Source organism: Stenella coeruleoalba (assembly GCF_951394435.1).
Source record: "Stenella coeruleoalba genome assembly, chromosome: 2".
Lineage (NCBI taxonomy): Eukaryota > Metazoa > Chordata > Mammalia > Artiodactyla > Delphinidae > Stenella > Stenella coeruleoalba.
In genome coordinates this window covers 170103087-170115223 of record NC_137147.1, presented here as the reverse complement: position 1 = coordinate 170115223, position 12137 = coordinate 170103087, and the positions used below count along the sequence as shown (strand labels likewise).

The window sequence follows — 12137 nt, the reverse complement described above, 5'->3', positions numbered from 1 at the left end:
GTTATCTATTTTATGTATAGTAGTGTATACATATCAATTGTAGTTATTACTTTTTATAATTTAATTTTATTCACTGTGTTTTATTTCTTAAAATAATTGTATGTTTTGAAAAATATCTAGTCAACAATTGTATTATTTTCTAATCTTTTCATTGTTTACCAATAGCCAACATTTAGTTAGTGTTCACATTGGGAAATGAAAAGCATTGAACTCTTTTCATTCTTGGAATAACTTAAAAACTCTAATTCTGATCAGATCCAACAGATGGCAGTGATGTTATAAATTAATAGTGTAAAATATTCTTATAATATGTAGACTCTGCCCCTCAGAAAATGTGAACCAAGAATAAATTCTCTCAGTACTTGCATAAATAATATAAAACTTTGATATGACTACTTGGATAAAAGAGTACAAAGTAAATATAACATGAAATTTAGCTGAAATAGTACTTCTTTCAAAAGCGAACAACTTTCTCCTTTCCAAAAAGTATTATAAATTGAGAATTGTCAGAAAGATTAATAGTGAACCAAAAAAGATAATGGTGTCCAAATTAACTAAGTGGATTACATTTTTATTTAAAATTCATTATTGCTTCTTGGTTTCCTTTTTTATCTCTTTCTATGGGGGTTGTTTTAACCTCACTTTTTACTTATTCACTTAAAAATGATATTACTTGTTTTCCCCCTGTCACTTTAAATAAGTGAATCTGGCTATTCTTGTCCTCTTTTCCTATACCCTCAAATAGTTATTTTTATTCTTATTCATTGCCTTTTGTCCACTTTGAGTGACCTTTTTCTGCAGATAATAAAGAATGAAAAGTATGGCTAGAAGACTCTTAGAGCTAAGTAGCTCTCCACTTTTTGATCCAAATTATGTGAAAACAAACAAACACCACAATACAGATGATCACTTTCTGTTTCAAGTTATGGGCATTGTCAGATAGACCTTCTGTTTTTCACTGTCCTTTTCCTTTTGGTTGTATTTTCCCCCGAAAGCCTGCTATGGGATGGGCACAATTCTAGATGCTTAGTGTGTGTCAGTGAATTAAACAGACAAAGGTGTTGGGTGCTGGTCAGAGAACATAATGAGTGAGCTGTATGGTATGTAAGAAAATGATAAGAGTTATGAGAAAAGGGCAGTAGGAAAGGAGGATGGAGTATGTGTGTGGGTGGTACAGTTGTAACCACTGTGGTCACCACATTTGGGCAGACCTGAGGGGGTGAGAGACTGAGCGGTGGGCATCCTGGAGTAGAAGAACATTCCACGCAGAGAGGATGGTCATACAAAAGGCCTATAGCAAAACACTTCTGGGAGGTGACTGTACTCTCAGAATATATCTATTTTATGCTTCATCATTTTACTCTCTGACATTGGCTTGTTTGTAAGTAAAGGGATTTGTGTTTGTTAAATTATTTTTTTAACTACAATTTTACTTATCCATAACTCAATACCTGGAGACTTCACATATCCAGAACACACATGAGAACTATCAGAAAAAAAAGAAAGGAAGAAAGAAATGGCCTGTGAAGACCAAAACACCCCTTAGAGCAGTGGCCTCAGGTCCTCCCTTACTGCTTTTATGTAAACTTTGATAAAGCTTGGTTACCTGGTATCCAAGCTTTTCACTGACTGAAAGGAAGGGATCTGAAGAGAACCTCGGCAGGGTTGTGCCTGCCAATCAAATCTACAGACAGCAGTGAATATTAACACTGCCAGCCTGCCAGTAGGAGTCAATAAAATGCACCAACCCCAAAGGCACCCCACCTAGAGGCTACACTCAGAGAGGAGGCAAGCACCCACCTTCCCTAAGGGGCCCTGACGACACCACTGTGGAGCGTAGGAGAGCCACTGACTCAAAATGATAACCATACCCCACCCCCCCAAAGTTTTGATTCAAACTCATTACAAATTTTTAAAAGCTTTGTTGATTATAGAAGTAAATTTTCAAGTGTCTAGAAGACTTTATCTAGGAAGCCTCATTCACAGAAAATAACAATTAGGCAAGATCTTTTGGTACCAATTAAAGAGATACTTATAATTCAAGTTGAAAATCTTCCACCAAGGGGTATGGATGACCTGGTTATTTATTTATCATTGCTACCAAATTTCTCATCATTCTCCTATTTTATTACATTTGGGTGTGTTTTCTCTTGCAAGAGCACAAATCTGAATCCAGGTATTTTAGATTGTAAATTATTTTATGTATATTATAAAATTCTGTTTTTAGATTATAAAAATACTTTGACTTAAAAAAGCATTTGCCAGTTTTGCAAAGAGAGTCACAGCAAAGTATGTTCCTCTTTCCTCTGGTTGATTATTTTCTTTACTTCAGAAAATTCTGATTTACCCACAACTTTCCAAGCAAAACTCAGTTACATAAAGGAAATTATACCAGCATTATATGTTGTCATAACATGCCAGTTACTACTCAGTTCATGAAATGAGTCTCCAGCTCCAGAAGGTACCCTGAGTGTAAGAATTAGAAATCCATTTTAGGCACTTGAGATAGAAGTGTAGGGGAAGGGGTTACATTTTAACAAACAAAATTAGAATTCTCAGGGCTTAACTGCATTAAAAAAAAAAAAAAAAAAAAAAGGCTAGCAATTATCAGGTATCCAAACAGCTACCAAATGCACCTGGAAGACAATAGCTCTGGGTTTTTGCCTTCTTCTCTTACTACTTAGGTGTGGTGGAAAAGCAACTTTCTAACTATTTCTAACCCTCAGCTCCAGCCCCCCAGCAGCAGAGGCAGGGACTCAGCCTTGCTCCTATAGCTAGCACTTTGCTAGGAAAGCTGATGAAATGGACTGCTTCTAAAAATCGATGCTGGAAACACTCACCAATGCCGAGTTTAAGATAATCTTTTAAAAATGATCTGGGTAGGAAACATTTTTTTACTACAAATAACCAGTCATCTTTGTTGTCTGTTCTGCTGTGGTCGGCTTCAGTAAGTACCACCCTAGAAGGATCGACAATGGGGCTTGTTTGTGTTCATTCCTTTTGATTGACTATAAAATCTTTTTCAACCCCAGTTTTCAGCATTTGGCACAAACAGGTCAAATCTGACTCCATTTCCTCCTCAAAACCATTAATTTTCAGTACCTTTTAGCTCAAAAAAGTCCAAAGTAAAAGCTATACAGACCTCAAAAAAAATCCATAAAACACTTTTATTCATGTCCCATTTCCCTCACCAAACGTAAGTTGGAAAAAAGAAATCACAATGTATGGTACATAATAGGTTAAAGAAATGACAGCAATTAAAATTTATAAAAAATTAAATTACAAAAATAAGGTTGATAGTCATAGAGGAAAAGTCAGGCAACATTTAGCCCTAATTGGCCTCCCTGTGTTGACAAAATGGAACTATACTGGCAGAAGACAAAAATCTCATAAATAGGTAATTGAGAGAGAAGATCTGAAGGCAGCTTCTTTTAGAACTACTTGCCATCCTAATTTTCTATGATTTTATATAAAACGACGTAAGCCAGGCAAACTCACATCAAATCAAGAGGGCTGTGTACACTGGAGACCTTTTAGAGTGTGTTAGGTAATATATAAATCTAAAGGCACTGGAGATAGAAGTGTTTTGTGTCATAAGATTTTTGCACTGGCATGACTACACTGTAAAAATCACTGAATATGTTGTTTTCAAATTGCTACTTACTATGACCCAATATTCTAGAAATGTGTGTGCATTCATACAGATGATGATGGCCCTGAATTTAGGAAATTATCATGTCAAAGATTGTAGCTATTAAAGGAACGTAATTTTGTTTTGATGCTTATGCATTTCAGCTACGTTTTTATTGGACATTGTTAGATTTTTAGTCATTCCATTAAGGTCTTATAAAATATTTGTGTGGGAGTATGGAAAAAGAAAGAAAGGGTAAGAGACAGATGAACTATATGATGGGGATGGAGGAGGATTTATTTCAAGTAAGAAAGGGGTAATTTTAGGCACAATGCCACAAAACAATAATAAATGAGTGTTAAAAACTAACGTACTGAGATGGTTAATTTTATGTGTCACCTTGACCGGGCTAAGGGATGCCCAGTCAATAATGGTGAAACATTATTTACGAGTGTGTCTGTGAGGGTGTTTCTGGAAGAGGTCAGCATTTGAATCTGCAGACTGAATAAAGATCCCTCTTATCAACGTGGGTGGGCATCATTCAATCCACTGAGGAACTGTACAGAACAGAGGAGGAAGGGTAAATTTGCTCTCTGCTTGAGACGGGACAGCCATCTTCTTTCCTTGGACATCAGTGCCCCTGGTTCTCACCAGGGACTGTAAAGGGACTGACCTTTACAACCTTGTTCTCCACGTCACAGACAGCAGATCGTGGGACTTCTCAGCCTTCATAAGCTCATGAGCCAATCCCTATAATAAATCTCATATATATATCTCTCCTATTGGTTGTGTTTCTCTAGAGAACCCTGACTAATACTCGTACCATATTTAGGGAAGGTAAATAAAATTTTTTTACTCTTCTTTATTTATTTAGATATACTTTTTATTGAGGTTACATTGGCCTGTAACATTATGTAAGTTCATATGTACATTATATTTCTACTTCTGTATACACTATGGTGTGCTCACCACCAAAAATTTAGTTTCCATCCGTTACCATACAGTTGATCCCCTTTACCCATTTCCCACTCCCACGCCCCACCACCCCGCCCCTTCCCCTCTGGTAATCACTACTCTGTTCTTTGTATCGATACATTTGTTTTTGTTTGATTGGGCTTGTTCATTTATTTTGTTGGTTTGTTTTTTATATTCCACATAAGAGTGAAATCATAGAATATTTGTCTTTCTCCATCTGACTTACTTCACTCAGTATATCTTCAGGGCCCATCCATGTTATCGCAAATGGCAATAATCATTTTATTTATGAAAGTTGCCTTCTAAAAATTCTTACTGTTTTATAAGGCAACTGTATCTTCTGTAGAGGAAATAGTAAGGCTTTGGGGTCTAACAGATCTGGCTTTAATTTCTAGCTCATCGAGTTGAATGAATATATGTACCCAGGAAAATTAGGGAAACTTGCAGAGCTTCAGTTTCCTCATTAGTAGATGGAATATCTAGACAATTAAAATTTTAAATGAATATAAATTACATTTCGCAGTGTTTGGAATACGGAGGACATTCCTTTTCAACCCTTCTCCATAAGTATATACCCATATATGTTGTTTTCAATGGACTTTTAAAATGTTTCTCGATTTATCTAATGTTTATGTCCTTTTAAAATTGGTTCTTTAAAATTTTTTTCTTGATTTACCAATATTTGTAGACTGTCTTTAATATTTCCAACATTAGCCAGTTTTCTCTGTTCTGGAACCTTCTACAAGATTTAGCCTGTTACCTGCATCAAATGGCCTGCACATTTTCCCAGCAAGCCCAGAAACCCTCAAGATTTTGTAATGTCTTTGGAAAACAGGCTTATCTGCTGACTCTTATTTTCATAAGGGTTCCTGAGGAATAAATAACTCAACATAGAAGCATCTGAAAGAATATGTAAACTGCCTTGAAAGCCAGGAGATTACGATGAGGACATCTTGGACTGTTAAATATCCCATAAACAAGTCCCTGTTGAATGAGTCTTTTTGTACTTACTTTGCATTAGCGGGATTACAAGTGGTCAGATTCGCCAGGGCAAGGGCCGAAGCTTCCCTTACCTCTTCATTGTCACTTTTTAGTAACTGAATTAACTGTGGGATCCCTACAGAAAAAGAAAGGTAAAATGTGACTTTACAGACATCGATGTGAACTAGAATACGGCAACCTAAAAATGTTCAAAGTGGCCTTTTCCAGTTTGCTTACCCTGATTATTGAAAAATTCTTTGCTGCCCGAATTCTCACACATTGCCGAAATAGCTTGGGAAGCGGCAATTTTAGTTCCATCGTTTTCAGAACCCAAAAGGGTTACAAGGCATTTTTCAACTTCTTGTTCGTGAAAAAGTTTTCTATTTTCAGCTTTCATAAACCAAAAGGGAGAAAAAAAAATCAGAATTTTGCTGCAAAAACTGTGCAAGTGTAAAGACTTCCGCATCCAAAATATGATAGGAATTCAAACTATTTGTTAGCTTTAGTCACAGTCTAAAATATGTACCTATTTATCCTTTAGAACACAGTGATTATGCGAAATGAATTATGGGCATTGCATTTTTTTCATTTTCCCTCATATGATATCAGTACTATGGCAGAGAAAATTCTGTAATAAGAAAGAGGCAAGCTTCAGACTTAGCAAGAACTTATTTAACATCAGTCATATGCCTGTCATGGTGCTGTGTTCACATGCGCTCTTCTCACTGAATACAAAAACCTGTTTATTTTAAATACAAAGCCCTATATTTGAAGAATGCCTAAGACGCACAAACTTGTGAGCTGGATGCTCAAGAGCAGAGCAGAGAGGAGGAGAAAGTCAAAATGAGTAATAAAGTATTGATATGATCCCAAGTCTTAAGAATTTATGATCATCTTTTATCTTGTTACAATACATGCTGACATAGCAAAAACTATAATAATTACTTAATTGCTAAGTTGCCATAAACATAAAATAACATAAACATAGCACAGTTCCGTTTGAAAACAAAGTTATGATTCTTAAGTACATACCATGATATTAACCCCACTATAAAACACTAAATTAAAACCAAAACCAAAGTATTTTTAATGTTCTTTTTGTTCCCGATGTTCCTCTATTTAGTTTGATTTTTTAATAAATGACAATCTCATCACTATACAAAAGCAAATACTGCATTGAATTAAATTAGAACATTAAACAATTTTTGTTTTGTGTTCTACAGTTAATTCTAAATAAATTACTATTTATTAAAAGCATGTACTAGAAAAAATATATATTAAACCGAACTCAGTTTTAATGCTATAACAGAACCAGAGACAAGTTGGAAAAGAAACAGCTTACAAATAATTCCTTGCTAATTTATTTACAGTTCCTAAGAAAATTTTGTCATAGGTTTGGTTCTCATTAATTAACCTTTATAAAGTCAATGTAAATGATTAAAATGGAAGAATGTGTGATATGTGCTCTTAGGATGTTGATATACAAGAGAAGAATATTTTGTTAGAATAAAGATCTCTGCAAAAAATGCTGATACTACCTTAGATTACATCAACATGTGGAAATAATTCACTACTTGTACATATCTTAATTAACTTTTTTCCCAGAGATATCTTCAGAAATTATAGCAACTAGGTTTCCACTTTTATTGTTTTGTCTTCTTTCAACAATGATTTTTAAAAATTACCTTTTTCACAGAAGCGGTATCATGGTCAGATGTCACCACCTTTGCAAATACTGTTTTGGCCTTTGTTCCTCTGATACACAGATGTATGCCGGAGCAATCTGGCCATCACTGGCACAAGCTAAGTCACTAACACTTCTGTTCATTCGTCTTAAAGCAATCATGAACCATGTCCTATAATCCTATCATTTTAATCCCTGCTCCTTTCATTTAAAACTGGAATTCAGTCAGGCCATAACTGTTTCATTAACAAGCTGCGATTAATACTTAAATCTCAAGTATATGGCCCCTAAAATGTTTTAAAATATATGTAGTCCTTATTAGTTTTCCCTGAATAAACAAGATCTCAAACTTTTCCAGAATCTCTGACTTAAAGTCCTCAGATTTATAATTAAGACTTCCAAGATGGGCTTCCCTGGTGGCGCAGTGGTTGAGAGTGCGCCTGCCGGTGCAGGGGACACGGGTTCGTGCCCCGGTCTGGGAAGATCCCACATGCCGCGGAGCTGCTGGGCCCGTGAGCCACGGCCGCTGAGCCTGCGCGTCCGGAGCCTGTGCTCCGCAACGGGAGAGGCCACAACAGTGAGAGGCCCGCGTACCGAAAAAAAAAAAAAAAAAAAAAAAGACTTCCGAGATGATGCTCAATCAACTTCACTAAACAGAACACTCTGAGTGGATTCTATCAAGAAAATCGACCAAAAGAATTAATTTGAAAAGACTAACTTTGGAGTATATGATGGTTACAATAAACAGTGTATACACAATTATTGGAACAATTTTTAAAAACTAATTTAAATACTGTGGGCAATTAGTTTCTCAACCCTGCTGGGAGTGTTCTCAAAATCCAGCTGTGTTCACCAAACCTCAAAAGTGCTGACTGCAGCGTGGCTATAATGGATTTAAAAGATGAATTAACATATTAACCAAGTACCTTCATTGAATTGCTACACTGAGAAGTATTTACGTGTTAATTACACAGAAAGTAAAGATGGCAAGGTAATTATGCTACTAATAGAATAATGTCCTTTAAAAATAACATTTGTTCAGTATCACTAAATTTAAAGGCATGAGGTTTTGTATCTGAAAATAAATCTGTATGTAATGATGCTTTTCTTTACCCATTCTCAGAAGTTGCTAGTGGGCCACCTGTGCTCCTGCTGAGATGTTAATGCAGTTCATAAACCTCATGGCAAAATGGTAGTTAACACCTTCCTCCTCCTGGTGCCAGGTCAAAGGCATACTAATTTAGGGGTGCATATTAAAACTTTACTCAGCAAACAAAACTTAAAGAGTGTATATTATGTGGTTTTGTTTCAACTGTGTTTTTGACATGCAATGACAATGCTAACCCTAACCCTAGCCTACAAAAAACTTTTATGATGATGGAAAGTAAAAAGAGAATGTTATAAATGAATATGGAACAGTATAAGGAGCAACATTTGTAAAAACCTACTTATGAATGGAGTTAAGAAAATATAAACTGGACTACATCAAAGTTTAAAATGTCTGTGCATCAAAAGACACAATCAATAGAGTTAAAAAGGCAACCCACAGAATGGGAGAAAATATTTGCAAGTCATATATCGGATAAAGAGTTAATATCTAGAAAATATAAAAACTCCTACAATTCAATAACAAAAAAAATTTTAAACCCAGTTTAAAAATGGGCAAAGGATTTGAATAGGCATTTCTCCAAAGAAGATTTTTTAAATGGCCATTTAGCACATGAAAAAGATGCTCAACATCACTAACCATGAAGGAAATGCAAATCAAAACACAAAGAGATACCACTTCACACCCATTAGGATGGCTACTATTAAAAAAAAGAAAAAAAGACAGAATATACCAAGTGTTGGCAAGAATGTGGAGAAATTGGAACCCTTGTGCCCTGTTGATGGGAATGTAAAATGGTGTAGCTGCTATGGAAAACAGTATGGCAGTTCCTCAAATTAGTAAACGTAGAATTACCGTATGATTCAGCAATTCCAATTCTGGATATATACCCTAAAGAACTGGAAGCGGGGGCCCAAAGAGATATTTGTACATCTGTGTTCATAGCAGCATTATTCACTGTACCCAAAAGGTGGAAGCAATCCAGGTGTCTATTAGCAGATGAAAGGATCAACAAATGTGATATAATCATACAATGGCATATTTTTCAGAGTTGAAAAGGAAGGACATCCTGACACATGCTACAACATGAATGAACCTTGAGGACATTATGGTGAGTGAAATAAGCCAATCACAAAAGGGCAAATATTGTATGATTCCACTTATATAAGTACTTGTAGTCAAACTCACAGAGACAGAAAGAATGGTTTCCAAGGACTGCAGGGAGGGAGAAGGGGGGAGTTATTTATTCCTGGGTACAGAAGGTTAGGCTTGTGAGACGAAGAGGCCTGTAGCTGGATGGTGGTGATGGTAGCACAACATGAATGTATTTAATGCCACTGCACTGTACGCTTAGAAATGGTGAAGTCGGTGAATTTTATACTATGTGTATTTTACAATTTTTCAAAAAAGAACAGACCTCATCTCCTTTCCTTCAATCAAAACCTGCCCTTCTTCTTGAGTTCCCCATTTCTGTGAGTGGCACCATTCTACGTCCAGCTGTCCAAGCCAGAAGGCCTTGTCCTTGGCATTACCTTCTTCTTCCCCCAACCCACAGAGTCATTCAACAAACCCATATGGACCCTCAAGCACCGTGCTGCTGGGTCTCCTTGCAGACGCCTCTGAGTCCATCACGACCACCTCGGCTCTGCTTCAGGACCCCCCTCCTCTCACCTCGAGTCCCCTTCCCGGTCTTCCTGCATCTGGTCCTGTGCATGTCTAATCTCTTCTCCACTTTGCAGCAAGAGTGCTCTTTCTCTAAAAAGTGAAAATCTGTAGGGTTCCCTCCCCCCTCTAAGTCACTTGAGGGGTGCTTTGTTGCCATGAAAATAAAGTCCAAAGCCCTTAAACTTGGCTCGTGATGCCCGTTAGCATGTGGCGCCTCATTACTTCTCCGGCCTGGACTCTCAGTTTTCTGCTGCACTCTATTCACTGGCCATTCTGAAAACTTTCAGCTCTGGAACTCACCACGCTCTGTCCCTCTCTGGCCACTACACACTGTCCCTTCTCCTCAGAGCACTGCTGAGCCCCCCCGACCCACCAGGACCTTCTTTGCCCAGCCAGTTTCCCTCATCTCCTCTAGGTCTGAGCCTGTAAATCACCTGTTCCAGGAAGGCTTGTCTGACCCGAGTCTGCGTTAGGTGGACCCTCCTGGGGGATCCTGTTCCCCCATCATCAGGCACGTTTAACACGGCATCGCGACTGCCTGCTTACTTGCCTGCCCTGGGTTTGTTGATACAAACTGGGGGCTTAATAAACATTAATAAATGAATTCATAAACAGTCCAGATAGTCTGTAGCTCACTCACAGACACATCCCTAGGTCACTGCAGTGCCAATAGCGTAATTAGTAGTAGAACTAGAGTGCAAGAGCTCTCCGTCCCGTGCTCTTTTCACTACTGTATCGAGTGATGGGTAATAAACTCACGAAACTTGTATCACAAGAGGGGCCGAAACCCAAAGAGAAGTTGAGATACGTAAAAATTTTAGGTTTGACATTGCTCATGTCTTTCCATTGCCCTCTCATCTGGTCTCAAATAACTAAGAAGGCCTGGGATAGATGGAGAACAGAACTGACCAGGTAATGACAACGCCTAAGTTCCTTTTGGGAGAATTCTGAATTAAGCAATTTTGTCAAAATTAATTTTACAGGCTGTCTTTAGATTTGGCCTGTATGATGTAACTCATGAGGCCCCTCTCTATTGACTTAGTACTGGGAGGTGAAATTTGGCACACTGCATTAAAACTTTGAAGAAATCCAGTATGGGTTGAAAAGGAAATGTTTCCCATAATATAGACATATATACAGATGTGAGTATATATGTTTAGAATATAAATCACTTAAACTAGTCAAAGCTGTCATCATTTATAAGAGGGGTGATGTGGAAGGGGGAAAATAAAATCACATCTTTTATTAAATAAAATACTCCAAATATACATAAATTGAAATTATAATTTTATCTTCAGTGCTCACGATGTAATTAATCTCCCATATTTTACAGATTTATGTCAACATAGCTTGCCAGTGAAATGAAAATTGTATTTTGTGTATAGTATGAGCATATTATTTTTCACAGCTATATAACATGGAACAGCTAGACTCCAGCTGCAACTCGAAATTACTGTATAGATATCATTCCAAATGTGGATTTATTGAAATGATGTTTTCGGGATTACAGAGAGTGCATACATTCTGTAAAATTTCAAAATCAGGAGAAATAAAAGCTTAAAACTTAATTTAGGAATGAACTGTTTAAAAATAGGTTATAATTAAATCATATTGAGTTTATTAAATCCTGGACAAAGCAATCTCTACTTTTACTTACTAGCATTGAGATGAATTTTGATCTTGAATAGTAAGTATAGTACTATCCTCAAATGACCATCTAAAAGCAGACAAATGCTGTAGCATTTGTTAGTACTAATTGAAATCAAGACTACAGGAGGAAATAGGTATGCTTAGTTTATACAAAATGAGACATACGATCATAAGCGGCTTTAGTAATTGCTCTTGCTGCATTCTTTTGAATATCAGGAATTGTAGAGTTTTCTGCAAATGATAGGAGCTTCTTAAGACCCCCTGTCTGCTGAATCATCACCATGGTATCCATATCTTCAAGGCAATTGGCCAACACGGAAAGCGCTTCTATATGAAGGTCACTCAATTCCTAATAATAAAAGCAAACACAACTTTAGAAAATTGTAATAAAAGCAATCCACACTTTCCAAATTTTATTACAAGAGGGACTCAGATCAGTCAGA

The 12137-nt window shown here is 36.8% G+C and overlaps 2 protein-coding genes across 20 annotated transcripts in view; one reads left to right on the top strand and one right to left on the bottom strand.

Moving 5' to 3' along the window:
* Positions 1-12137, top strand: part of PIP4K2A (phosphatidylinositol-5-phosphate 4-kinase type 2 alpha) — a 485936-nt gene that overhangs the window by 101782 nt on the left and 372017 nt on the right. For 16 of the 19 annotated variants that reach the window (XM_079913299.1, XM_079913294.1, XM_079913292.1 and 13 more), the window contains one exon: positions 9429-9490. The exons of the other annotated variants lie outside the window; for them this stretch is intronic. The gene's annotated coding sequence lies outside the window, so the exon portion shown is untranslated. The remainder of the gene's footprint in view (positions 1-9428; positions 9491-12137) is intronic. 19 annotated transcript variants of the gene reach the window in all.
* ARMC3 (armadillo repeat containing 3) overlaps positions 1-12137 on the bottom strand; it is a 90364-nt gene that overhangs the window by 42447 nt on the left and 35780 nt on the right. The window contains exons 7-9 of the mRNA XM_079913326.1: positions 11860-12043; positions 5825-5977; positions 5618-5723 (exon numbers count right to left, since the gene is read on the bottom strand). Of these exons, the coding sequence (XP_079769452.1) occupies positions 5618-5723; positions 5825-5977; positions 11860-12043 (443 nt within the window). The remainder of the gene's footprint in view (positions 1-5617; positions 5724-5824; positions 5978-11859; positions 12044-12137) is intronic.